The 14,063-nt window shown below is 33.4% G+C and overlaps 1 protein-coding gene across 4 annotated transcripts in view; it reads left to right on the top strand.

The window, feature by feature from the left end:
• Positions 1–14,063, top strand: part of LOC130446575 (regulator of G-protein signaling 9) — an 88,649-nt gene that overhangs the window by 15,202 nt on the left and 59,384 nt on the right. For all 4 annotated transcript variants that reach the window (XM_056782925.1, XM_056782924.1, XM_056782927.1 and 1 more), the window contains exon 3: positions 13,946–14,045. In XM_056782925.1, the coding sequence (XP_056638903.1) occupies positions 13,946–14,045 (100 nt within the window). The remainder of the gene's footprint in view (positions 1–13,945; positions 14,046–14,063) is intronic.

Below are 14,063 nucleotides of genomic sequence, written 5' to 3'. Positions count from 1 at the left end.
TTCGACTCTGGAATGTCTCTTGTAGCGACCCTCATTCAAACTTTCCACTAAAATGAGATATCGGTGTACAAAGACAAAGTATTGCGGTCTTCATAGTGAAACAAACATCAGAGGAAAACGGAGATCCAATATAGACATGCAATTGTTTCCCTTTAGACGCCTCTTACAACAAAAGGGTGGAATTATACGATCTCATTTCAGTGTGGGTGGAAAATAGAAGGGAAAGCCGTGATTATTTATCATTTCCGTTTCCCGTCTCATTGAAATTGTATCACTTTAAAACGTTGTGCCGTAAATATTTTGTCGAAAATGCTTAAATACTCTCTTCGTGTTTCAAGGAATCAATTGAGTAATTGGTTTATAGTTTCGAATTAACCATTCGGTTCCAATTCATGGAAATACAGAGTAATTAATCCATTCGAATGATATGAGAATATGAATTTTAGATTGAAGAAGAAGATTTATGTTAATTATTTCTCAACTTAGAATCTATGTCGCCTCCGTAAAATATTTAGAAATATTCTTTATCTACAAGACTCCTTTCTTGATCTTTAGAGATGAAAAGGGGCAAAGTATACATTCAAATCAATTTCTATAATAAAATTGAGTTACTTCAATCAACAAACTAAACAGCAGGGTTCAGTGCAGGGACTTCTTTGAAAGATTAAAAATCCTGACTCTTCCTTCTTTATTAATCTCTGAATCTCTTTACCTGATTCGTAAGCACGCTTCTCCAATTTCAGAGAGATCTTTGCACTTAAAGAATGTGAAGCACGACCTTTACCTACCTACTCCACTTTCAGAATTGGTTAAGGGCTCAATATTTTACAATACAAAAAAATGCACAATCACATGCCGATTGAAATTTTATTTGTATCTTTAATTAGTTATTTTGATGTTTCTTTTTTAGCTTTTACTACCTTTTGGCTACTAATTGTAACAATTGTTTGACAATGGACCATTTCTCTCTTTTTCTCTCTTCTTCAGATTAATTAATTTCTGTATACGACTCTGCGTTGGAGAGAATATTCGAAGAAGAGATTATTATAAATAATTATGTAGCGGTAATTCTATTGAGAGCACAAACAAAATTTCAAGCAAATTCGTAACGTAACTTTTTTTTGTAAATTGTGACAGCAATTGAGGTATGGCGTTCAAATTTCACACAAACTTCAAAAAAAGAAATGATTGCTTAAGAAAAAAGTGTTACACGCGTTGATTTAGTGGACCAATACTGTCAAGGTACTGTTACCTCAATGGACACCTGAAAAGAGAAAGCGTATTGAAGGGTGTAGCCTGCTCACATTCTAAATTTTCTAAGAGTAAAGGGATTGATACATCAGACTCAGTTAACACTGAGCATTCCCAGTATCTCACCAAGAAACGGGGCACAACAGATTCTTTGGGTCGAGATGTACATGATATCAAGAATTGAGTAAAAATTGTTGATACCACCAATATTCTTTTCCTCTAGACGATTTCGCATTTTTAGTTCAAAGAATGAGAGATATCAAGAGGCCAGATCAACATTGAATACGTGAAATTGTATTACCTCTAAATGGATAGCTAGAAAGATTCATATTTTGTTGATTACGCATTCTGAAGGAATTTGAATAAAATAATTTGAATTCATGTAAATCACGTTTATTGGGAAAAAAGCGATAACGGACTCATTGTGATACGCACATAAAATTTTCCATTGTAAGACCTCAACAGAACAATGATTTAAAATAATGTGCGAGCTGGAGAGGCGGCATCAAATACAAGAGTGAGTACCACCGAAATAGAGAATATGGAAGTAGAAGTTGGCAGCTGGCAATTGATCTATGAATAAAACTATAGGAGGCTATGGAAATGGACTAATTGAGAAGATCGGGTATTTCAGAAATAATACAGACCTAACATTTGCTCTGGTACAAACATGTGATAAAGATGGAGCAGAACAGCTAGCCAAAGAAAGCATTGATATATTAACCACAGAATAGAAGAAGACAAGGAAGACCCTCAAAGACCTGGCGTACGAAATGCGCCATGTAGCAAAGAAACTTGTAGGACCGCCGCTATATATAAGTAGAAGTTATAGAGATCATAACGATATAGAAGCGACAATATCGGTAAAAACTAGTTTAAACTTAACGATATGACTACTCCCAATCTATTAACTACTTTCCTTCAAATAAACACTTCCTTGAGTTACTATGTCTCCCTTGCAGCTAGAGAATTGTTGGAACTAAAATAGGAATTGGAAATAAAATTATAAAAATATATGAAAGAGTATTCACAAATCAAACATTTTTCTCAAAAATTCTGTACGATCTCATCGCTTCTATAGTATATCAACAAGTTGATAGGGGTCTCAACTTATTAGTAACAGTAAATTTGTTAATCGTAGATGACTGAGATACTTACATTTCAGCTTTTCTCAAATTCATATTACAACGCTGTAGTGAACAGTTTAGATGAAGTTCTATCTTCTCAACTTATACTAAGCTCAACTTTTACTTATTCATGGCCCATTCATGATTAAACTTAATTTTCAGAGTGGATTATTTGTATATATTCTTAAATAAAGTTGAGTGTCAATAGCCGCTAAGTCTCAATTTCAGTCTTCGATGCAATTAATCAGTTTTTAATCATTTTTGAAACAATATCAATGTGCCTTTCATTAGATATCTGTCTTCTCTAAAGACGTTTTTCAAGCAAAAAACTCAGTTCTTTTTCGAAATAATATACTAACAGTCTAGCTATTTCATAACATATTTAATTTTCTTCTTATTTTGCCGCTTTTTATATCTCTGAAAGTAGAGTTATTTTGGACACAATTTTTGAGATTCAATGTCGAGCAAGAGATCTTCTAGTCTATTTCTCACATGGATCAGGTGTGCTCCTTTGGTCTAAACTTAATTATTAATTCGTGGGGTTTGATAAGAGATGGCGTAACTTGTGTAATATTACATCGTTCCAATATTCCGAATCTGCGTTTGAAAGGTACTGTTATTGTACGTCAAATATGTCAAACTTTGTTCATGAAAAACTGTTTTTGCGGGGAGTTCTTCATTACTTTAATATAAAGGAAAATACTGCCGAAAGTCATCATCGTATTTTGGTGAAAGTTTATGGTGAACATGCCCTAGCTGAGCGACCGTGCCAAAAGTGGTTTGCATGATTTTAAAGTGGTGATTTTGGCTTGGAAGACGATGAACGTTCTGGGCAGCCAAAAAAGTTTGAAAACGAAGAACTGGAAGCATTACTCGATAAATACTGTTGCCAAACACAAAAAGAGTTCGCAGAATCTTTGGGTGTTACTCAAACAGCCATTTTAAAACGTTCAAAAGCAGCTAGATATGTTCAAATGCAAGGAAATTGAGTTCCACATGAACTCAAGCCGAGAGACTTCGAAAGGCGGTTTTATATGTCCTGATACTGTTAATGAAAAATTGATCCATTACGACAACCCCAAGCGCAAAAGGCGCAAAGGTAATGCTCTCTATTTGGTGGGATCAGAAGGGCATGCTGTATTAGGAGATGCTAAATTTGGGTAAAACCATCAATGGAGCAGGCTACCGAACACAATTAATCCGTTTGAAGAGAGCAGTAGCCGAAAAATGCCTGGATTATGTAACCAAACACGAGGTAATAATTTTCCATCATGACAACGCTCGGCCACACGTTGCTATTCCGCTTGAGAACTATTTGGAAAACAGTGGATGGGGAGTTTTACCTTACCCGTTTTATAGCCCAGACCTTGCCCCTTCTGACTAACATTTGTACCTGTCGATGCAGAACGCTCTCACTGGAATACGGTTCACATCAGAGCTAGATATTAAAAATTGGCTTGAATCATTCTTGGATACCAAGCCGGCGCAGTTCTTTTGGGATGGGATCCACAAATTGCCGGACAGATGGGAAACGGTTATAGCTTCAGATGGGCAATACTTTGAATAATTGAATATCGGACATGTTTTTCTTAATTAAACATTCAAATTTTGAGAAAAAACTTCCAATTTCATCAGAGATGGAATAAAAATAAAACTTAACTGTTTCAGTGCAGGGTGATTTCAATAAAATTAGAAGGCGATAATGTAGGAAAAAAAGTTTTTTGTACAATTTTTCGCGAAAAATGAAATATAAACGTATAGCAACGAGAAATAAGAGCAAACTAGAACTTTCTTGAACGGGTGCAATTACAACAACTACAAAATCTATATATGAGAAATCAATACTAAAAAACAATTAAAGTCGGCTTTGTTTCGTTGCAGCATTCGGTTGAATAGAATATTGGCTGTAGTGGAATTTGTTAGCTGTTAATTAACGATATTATCTCGATCCAATTAGAAAAAGTGCCCATGCTGTGCCATTCGTATTGTATTTCTACCTTCCACAACTTTATGCCAGACATAAGTCAATTAGCATTCGTTTAGTAACGTTCTGTTTTTCAGCTATCGATTTTTTTATTGTCAAGAAAAAAACTCTAGTTCATCAGTTAGTTGATTATTGGTAGTAACCTCACTAGTTTTAGGAGGCAATGAAAGATACGAGGATAGTTCAAATATAAACCGGAATTTTGCAATTACAAAAAATGTATTAATCATTTGCAAAAGTGAAATATTTCATAGTTTCTCTAACTAATCTCACACCTTACACACTTTACCTCTTTCGGAGGTGGCTTTCGGATGCCTTTTTCGTAAAAATCTCTCGGCTTGTCATGTATCCATTTGCGTACGAACGATTCTACTTCTACATTGCTTTCAAATCCAAGTCCGCTAATTGCTGCTTTAAATAGACCAAATAAATAATAATTTTAGTATTTTCCGCCCAATTCTTACAATGTTCTCATTGTGAGCCGAGCTGTATTCTGGATAGCTTTGTCTTACAGCAATATCGCAACTACGGATAGGAATATCATTTTGATCTATAGACAAGATTTCTGCTATTCATCTCTGGAAGAACTTCGAAATTCAATATTTCAAAAATGTATTCTGCTGTTTTTCAAAGAAAAAACAATTACTTTCTAGGCTAATGCCTCCAAGAATATCAAATTACAGTTCCTCTAAAGAGGTAGTTAGTAGTTATAACCTCTCCTTGCAATCTCGAGCCTTTGGAGATATTGTTATAGATAAAAAGGTCAATTGACATCACGTTAGATACGTCTATTGAATCCTTTCAGTAAACACCAAGAGAATTCTTTTTGTCCTGAGTTACTTCATCATATGCCACCTGTTTCTTGGCAGCTTGCTCTAATACTGACAATTCATCATTTTTATTACGAGAATTGGCAATTTGGATATTAGTATTACGGAAAGAGAACGTTTATTACTTTTGAACTGATTTAATAAACATAGTTAAGTGTAACTGACTATCTCTAATAACAATTGACCTATCGGATGAATCATGAATCATATCTTCTACCTCGTTTTTCAAGGTATGCTAAAAAGAAATAAACTGGAAAATGAAATATTATATTGATATGTATCTAGAATAATATTCCGTTTTGCAAGTGATGTTCATGTTGATAGTTTCAGCAGAAATTTTTGTATTACCAATGTGAAAGTCTGTATTCAACAAAAGTGTAATAAAAAATGTATAGAATTGAAAGGAGAATCGATTTATTTATAATATATACAGCAATGAAACGCTGGGAAATAACATCGACAAGCTCTGTAATTTTTATTTTATATTTCCATATCATTAATCAGACATAAATCATTTTCATGTTCATACTTATATGTTATCTTTCGATTACATTTGCATCAATGTTCATTAATAAACCAGTCATTATGAGAATACTAAAAAACCATGAATAAATAGAATAAACCTTGAACATAGAAAGCTTATCCACTTTATGGGCAATTTTTGGAAAATATGGGAAACAAGGCAATAATAATACAAAGTCTCTACTTTGAATCAATTCTTTAACGTGAATATCATGAGAACGTCGCAATATATTCCGAAAAAGCTCCTAGTCTGACATAGAACTACAGCATTCAGATATAGTGAGCTTGGAGATAATTTAGACGACTTAGAATGATATCATGATATCAATATTGCCAGAAAGAGTTTACTGGCGCCGAATCGGCACTTATATTGGTTTTTCCTGAGAATGGACTGCTCGCAGGACAAGAGTTTTTTGATAAAATAGTAGGGTAAGAATCGGCAGTTTACCCTATATTCGATTTTGTGATGGATGTACCTTTTATATGTATGATGTAAGGTAAGCGGATGGGCTCGTCCGAATTTTTCTCAATTAACCTTAATAAGACAAACAAGCTTCCGTACTCCGTCCAGAGTATCTTTCAGAGCAGCCGAGAGTGTCAAATGGAAATTGTTTGCTAGACGTCTTTCGTGTGGAAATTCGGATGCTTAAAGATGATTGTTTGGGTTCTTTGAAAATTAAAAGTCATCCCCTATCTTTTGTACCAATCCAACAATAGATTCAAAAGATTTTGTGGACGAACGTTGAGGCACGCATGCTTCAGACTGAAGGTTTGAGAAACGCCACTAAAGGTTGTGAATGAAATGGACAATAATCGAGTTTAACACTAGTAGAGCAGTCAGTGAGGTAAGAATATATCAATTTTATTGTCGAATATGGCAGTCTCATAGTTACAATGTTCCTAACAAGTCAGGTGTATCATACCTGATCAAAAGCCTTCTGGAAATCTATGAGGGTTGCAGAGGCGCAGTATCTTCGGTTAATTGTTTGGGTTATAATAGTTTGGAGATTGGTGATGGGGTTGGCAAAAAGTGGATATAGAGGCAAATACCTGAATGAATTCCGGTTTTCCTTTCACTAATAACAAATATCACGTTACCCTTTTCAATATCTAGACTTCCTTCATAATAAAACATATGGAGAAAGTTTTGTCTCAGGCTCTTGCCCCCTGCTGCTACCCTAGCTGAGACCTTTCGAGTTGCCGAAGACTGGAGGTCGTGTTTGGTTTTGTACTATCATATGGGGATATTGGCAATTTCCCTATAACGCTTGCCAGTGCGAGTTGGCACGAAATTGGTTTTGTGAATGTTATTTGATGGATCGTATACTACCTATTATCCAAACCAGTCCAATTCAAATGGTCACGAAAATAATTATGTTACTTGGCTCTTCCTTATTCAAAATTGCAGTAGTTAAATTTGCATAGAGCAGTTTGGAAGTTACATCGACTTCATTTATTTCTCTATGCATTTGAAGTAAGATATTGAAGCTCCGTATGATCTAACTCTATAATTTTGTCTGATATTAGGTTTTCGAATCGGATCTTTGGCTTTTCACTCATTTTAAGTGAAAATTCATAATTGTTTATGAACTCAATACTAGTATTTTCTCTATTCCATCTCTCGGATCCATCCTCAAGTAGACACATAATATTCGTAATCTAAAATTGGAGATTTTCAATAACAAAAGGGAAGGGAATGATAGTTCGTTGAAGCGAGACAGATTGAAAGCTAATCTCATATGGGAAATTAATAATCCAAGAAATATGGAGGCAGCGAAAACTTTTTGTTCCATGATTTTCAATTGAAACTTCTTCCATTACTAGTTCTTTGTGCAACAAGAATAGCCAACAAAATCAATTTATTCAACAATAGAGTAGGTAGGAATTATTGAGTTAGTTATGCCGAATATAAGAATTAAAAATTTTGAAGAATTTTAATTTCAATGAATCACAGTCTATAAAGTAAATATAAAAACAAGTTTTTCAACTTTTATGTTTCTTCGAAAAGGTGTGAGGTTAGGGGTGGGGAGTTGTCAACGAATTGTGACATTGTGTGACAAAAAGATGGGAATGGTCCTAAATTTCGTGACGTCACATTTCAAAATCTATTATAATCGTAATGTTTAAACAGGAACTTTAAACTATCACTTCAAATTATTAAATTTATATGTTCAATTGATATAATTGTATTTATAATTTTAACTTTATTAGTATCTATGATTAAGATAATTTATTGTTTTTTGTTTTGTTACTTGCTTAAATTGATGTTGATACTATTAAAAAAAATTTAAATGGAAATTGAATTGATTTCTGACCTGATATTTTCATTCAATAATTTCTAAGTGCAATTTGCAAAAAAATATGTGACATCCCATTCGGGAGGGGGAGAGTATTATAAATGGGGGACTTGGACTCGCGGTAGGAGAAAAATCATGAAATTCTTGTGACGTAGTCTATGAAAGGTTGAGAATTGGAGGTATTTCTTCGAAAATTCTTCGCCGCTTTTCTCTGTCAAAATGGCGGCCGTGGGCTAAAATGTACAATTGATTTGCTCCTATATAACTATGTTAGCTTTTCTTCTTGTTCCCGGCAGTGAGAGTTGATTTGAGTTGTATCATGGTATTAAAACGACTTCATAAATACTTTTTGGATTCGTTTCAGTGGAGCTAATATAGCTGAAACTGAGTATTTTTGCAGTTCTTTTGACTCCGAATAAGCTTTCAAGTAATTTACAAAATGTAAAACACTTCTTTTCATTTTGTGCTCAAATTACCGAAGTATATCAGATATTATTTTCCATTATTATGTTCAAACATGAGTAAGGTAAAAGCACCAATTGTTGACACTATAAGAAAGAGAAATCATTCATTTCCGCCTTTTACAAAAGTGTTCTAGTAAATAAAACTTTTAGGTATTTATTATGATTGGTGAGTTCCTTGTCAACGGTTTGCACGTATTAGACTTAGCAAAATAGTTTTTTTCTATTAACACAAACAAATTTTTTCAAATATGGCTTCTTGCACTTGATGTTGACACATTTGTCTGCGGCGAAAATTGGTATCACTTTAAATATTGACCCTTCGCTTTCATGAAATTATTCCTCAGGGCCTAAATGATCAGAAGATATTCAGAACATGTCTAATTATTTTTTAACAAGGTATGTGACATTTCGGAGAAGAAGGTATGTGAATTTTTAGCATACTCATAGACAAAGCCACATTTCTTGGAGGAGGAAATTTCGAAGTTCTTCAAGTAGCAACTTTATTAGAAGCAATCAAAATGGAGATAATAATGTTTGAAGTACTGTAAATGAGTTCATATATCATACAAAAACTCAGAGCAAAAGTCGTTGTTTACCTCCGGGCGGCAATTTTTCAATGGGTATTAGCTGATTTTGAAAATTTGCTAGATCGCTCTTTGTGTAGAACTGAAATATAGAAAGTATGAAAACAAAATCACTTTGATATTGAATCTAGCGTTACCAGTGAGGATTGTTGTCGGACCAGTAATATATACTAAAAAAATCAACGTTTGTATGAATTCTTAAAGTATCACAAGTACCAAAAATTTTGGATTGAAATATGAAACTTTACTAAGACGATTTTCGTGTATTAATTTTTCACTCATAATTGTCTGTTCTTGTAATAAATTCATTAATAATCCAAATGATTTTTCGTTTACATAATATTTACAAATACTTGATTATCGAACACTCAAATTAATTTACTCTACAACTTTTGAAAAAAAAAACGCATTGCCCAGAAAAGAGTATCTTCAGGCAATATTATAGTGTATTATATTTTGCGTGCCTTTCGTTATCTAATCTGTACATTCGTTATTTTCCTAAAAGCCTTTTTGTGTTTCTGTCTATTTTATTTAGAGTTTTGAATGTATCATCTCATAATTATGTACTTCAAATTTAGGTTACAAAAAATGTCCATTAATGTTGAGTGTAACAAAGAAATTCCAGGTAATGGTAAAAAACCTCCTTTTTCGATTTTAAAAAGATTTGAAACGGTGAATAGAGGAAAGGAGAGATGACGATATGTTGGAGAGATGACAAATATTTGGCTTTCAACTTGGCAATGGTTTGAGGCCTCCTCTTAGTAGTGGGAAGAAGTCCACGAGTAAAACTCCTCAGGCAATATCAGATTTAAAGGATTCAACACTTAAAACGTTGTACAATTTTTCGAAATATTTGAAAGGGGAAAAATTAATTTCTTCTCACAGAGATTATTCAACGTTGACGAAACATGTGTCAAAGATGTACAACATAAACAAAGTAAAATTATTGGCTTGAAAGGAGAAAAAAGTTTTGTGCAAAACATCTCAAGAGAGAGGATAACTCCTCACCGTTCTGGTACTTTTGATTTACCTTTATCAGTGTTTCCTCGTAAAAACACGGCAGAAAATCTGATGGAAGGTGTACTTACGGAAGTAATATGGGCCTACCATCCATCTGGATGGATTCAGACAGATATTTTTAGACAGTGGTTTTCACATTTTATCAAATTCACTGAACCAACCAAAGATGATCCAATTTTGCTAGTGCTGGATGGTCACTATTCCCACAAAAGAAACAAAGAAATCATAGATATACTCATAAGATGCAATCACTTGATATGGGTTTCAAGGCACCATTAAAAACATATTATGCTTAAAATAAAGACAACCTCGGTAAATTTGTGACACACAACAACATTTGCTTACTATTTGTTAAAGCTTATAGTCAGATTATGAGAATTAAAAGCAAATCTCTTTCCTTTCTTGAAGACATTTCTGTTGTAACAGAACAGTCTTCAGGGACATCAACTTTTTGGAAGAAAAACAAAGCCGGCCTTTACAGGAAAGAACTAATAAAGAAAACAAGCGTACTTTAGATTTGGCTCTTTCTAAGTGTAAGAAATCTTACAGTATTATGAGATTCTACCAAGACCAAGACTAATAAAGGTGATTTAGTTGTCTATCCAAAAGAGGTTTGTCCAATACCATCAACCTCTTCTAACTACGGTGCAAATTCGAATATAATAAAAGGTAGAGCTAGTTTAATAATATTCATCCCATACAAGAAAAACTTGGAAGAATCAATTACAAAGAAACTAAAAACAACAAAAATGAAGAACAAAAGTCTTTAGGAATAGCGGATGAAAAATTCAAAATTAAAGTTCCAAAAAAGCTGAAATAATATCAAGCAGCTCATATTCAGAAGATTTTGTACATTATGATGACACGAATGATGAAAAGTATAAAAAATTATGTTGAATGTTTTGTCATGTAGACACTCGAACGGAAAATGGGGCTAGATGTACTACTTATTAGGTGCCACGAGGCAGCGAGGTTGATGGCACACAATTTATTTGCCCTAGTTGCGAGTAAAGTCAAGAACAAAAAATAGTCTTCTTTCCAATTAGGCTTTAGTATAACAAAAAGTTACTATTTTAGTTTCATCTTCAGTGAACTATAGATGTATAACCATTCTAAACACAACCATGGAGCTTTTTACAAAAATCATTGGAACAACATTAAATGGACACGTGAACACATCCGAAGAACAACAAGGATTCAGGAGAAATCGATCAACCATAGATGCCATCTTCACAAACAGACAAGTAGTTGAAAAAGCTATAGAATACGGTAAGCTCGCGAATATGTGCTTCATAGATCTCACCAAAGCATTCGACAGGGTAAGGCTAAGCGACGTAGTTGACATCCTAAGAAAGAAATAAGTTCCGAAAACCATAATAGACATCATAAGACATTTAAACTATAACACTATAACTGACATATGCTATAGAAACTAGAGCGGACAACAAAAGAACTAAAAACACCATTAGAACACCAGAAACTCTAAGATAGTTACAATTAGCGACTCGTTTACTAGTGTTATGTATTTGTTCCCGAAGTATATGAAGCAATATAGTTCAGATAGCCTACGGTAGATTTTGCCAATATGCATTTCACGTACAGACTCCGCAATGTTTTCCATTTATTTTGGGATTCACACAAAAACAGCAATAGGTAATCATACTCTTTGATACCATGCTTCCTGATTTTGCCGTATATCTCGTCAACTTTCGAGAGCTCTTTGGATATATGTTGCCAACTGCCACATTTGTTGATAGAACATATGAATACAAGATGAACAGTGTGTGATGTTGTGTGACGTGTGTGAGAATTCTGAGGGGATGGGCAGAGATCCATGCCTCCCAGAATCTTAATGATTCGGATAAACTTTCGAACTATGAGTAAACTCTTTGTTACAATTGAAAATAATATAGAAGTTGTACCAGCGTGCCGAAAGACTGATTCCTTATTGTGAGAATTTACTCTCTGATCCAATCTATGAACTGAATCATAGAAGAAGAAGAAGAATAAACACATCTTTTGTCTCAAATACTTTAAATCTTTCATTCTTTGGATTTGGTATCCTTCCATAATGATCTCCCTCTCTTTATTTGTTTTTCTCTCAGTTACTAATATGTGCTTCGTTGGATAACTTAAGTTGGCGGAGACAAATAATTTTTTTGCTAAATCCTTTGTTCGTCGTTTGTTTTTGATTATTCGATCAAATTTGATGCCTGTTCGAGATTCATTTTTTTATAAATTATTATCAAAATTTTGGCCTCAACCCAGCTCTTGAAATAATCAACTATGAGTTTTTTTATTATTCTACTCAATCTAAGTCAATTATCGAATTTTATATTCATTTATACGAACTTATTGATACCACATGGAAATACTTTCTAAACAAAACAGAAGTTCACTAGCTTGTTTTTTTGTCTTGAAATGACATCCGAAAAGAGTTTCTCATTCGTTTTCTACTATTAACGGGTAGATTTTGCGTTTTCGTCATTTTTGCAGAGCTTTGGTTATCAACTTAAAATCTTCAGAGTTTACGGGCTAAAAAATCCCCAAATTTATACTGCATAGAACATATAAGATGAAAAATACATTTTGTTCAGATTTAAAAAATTTTTTCATTGTAACAACGTCGATTTCTAGTAATTTTCATGGATTTTTTGCTATTGACACAGACTTTCGAAGGTGTATAAGCCACATAACTCAAAATTTAGATTCAGCAAATCAAAATTCATGAAAATCACAAAATGGCTCCATAAAATGTTTTATATTATTTAAAACGCAATACTCCAGCAATTTTTAACATTTATTTAGATTTTAAACAGCTAATGATCAAAATAAACTTTAGACTTATATTTGGCGGATCAAAATGCATGATAGTCATATTTGGTTGCATTCCTAAAACTGCCGAATTCCTTTATTTTTCGGTTTTATCAAGTTTTCTTGAAATTTTAGGAGTATACAGGTCAAACTAACTTCGGATTCGGATTCAGCGAGTTAAAACAGAAAGACTTATATTGGACCGGTCAAATCTACGGAGCACTTTTTCGTGTGGCGGTGTAATTATTATTTTTGTTGATTGATATAAACAAGTTTCAAATGAACCGCATAATCTTGTATAAGCGCCCTTGCGCAGAAATAATAATTGGAACATGATGATGCTAGGGAATTGAAAAATTAATTATTAGGAATAAAACGATCGAACAAACGACCAAAAAACGATAACTGACTGAGATTGGCTAGAATAATAAAAAAATTCATAATTGATTACATTAAGAGCTGGGTTACAGCCAAAATTTTGATAATAATTTATAAAATAATGAATTTCGAACAAACATTAAATTTGATCGAACAATCAAGAACAAACGACGAACAAACGGTTTAGCAGAAAAAAATAAAAAAAAAAATATTTGTCCCCGCCAACTTAAGCTTCGTTTTGTGAACATTCACCTTCAAACCCATTTGACCGGCCTCTTCCATTAACTGCACTCCAAGTTTTTCTATGCTTTTCTAGGATTTAATGCTTTTCTTGGATCGTCAATGCATACAATTTTTTTGATAACTCTTCGGATTTCATCAGTTATAAATCATATATGACAGCATGAGCTGTTGCTTTTGAATCAACTAAATTCATGTATCTAGACCAAATAAAAATGTATTTGATAAGTTTGATTGCTCATAATTTGAATCGAAATATTAAAATATCTCAATTGGTTCATATTATTATCAAATGTCATCCACAAGAAGTGTAATCAGTACAATTTTTGTCACGGATCTGGAAAAAGACTCAATTAATTAGCTGACTATAATAATGTCTTATATTATTCATGTTAAATTATGGCGCGTGCTAAATAACTTTCTTTTATTCACAGATGGAGGGGCTGGTGAGAGAAATGCAAGATACGGAACATGGAGGTGTCCCTGTTAGGAGTCAGAAACTCTTTCTTACATCTATCCCTGCAGCTTTCATGGGTATGTATCACTTAAATT

The sequence above is a fragment of the Diorhabda sublineata genome, chromosome 7 (assembly GCF_026230105.1).
Source record: "Diorhabda sublineata isolate icDioSubl1.1 chromosome 7, icDioSubl1.1, whole genome shotgun sequence".
NCBI classification, from domain to species: Eukaryota; Metazoa; Arthropoda; class Insecta; order Coleoptera; family Chrysomelidae; genus Diorhabda; species Diorhabda sublineata.
This window is presented reverse-complemented; position numbering and strand designations above follow the sequence as displayed.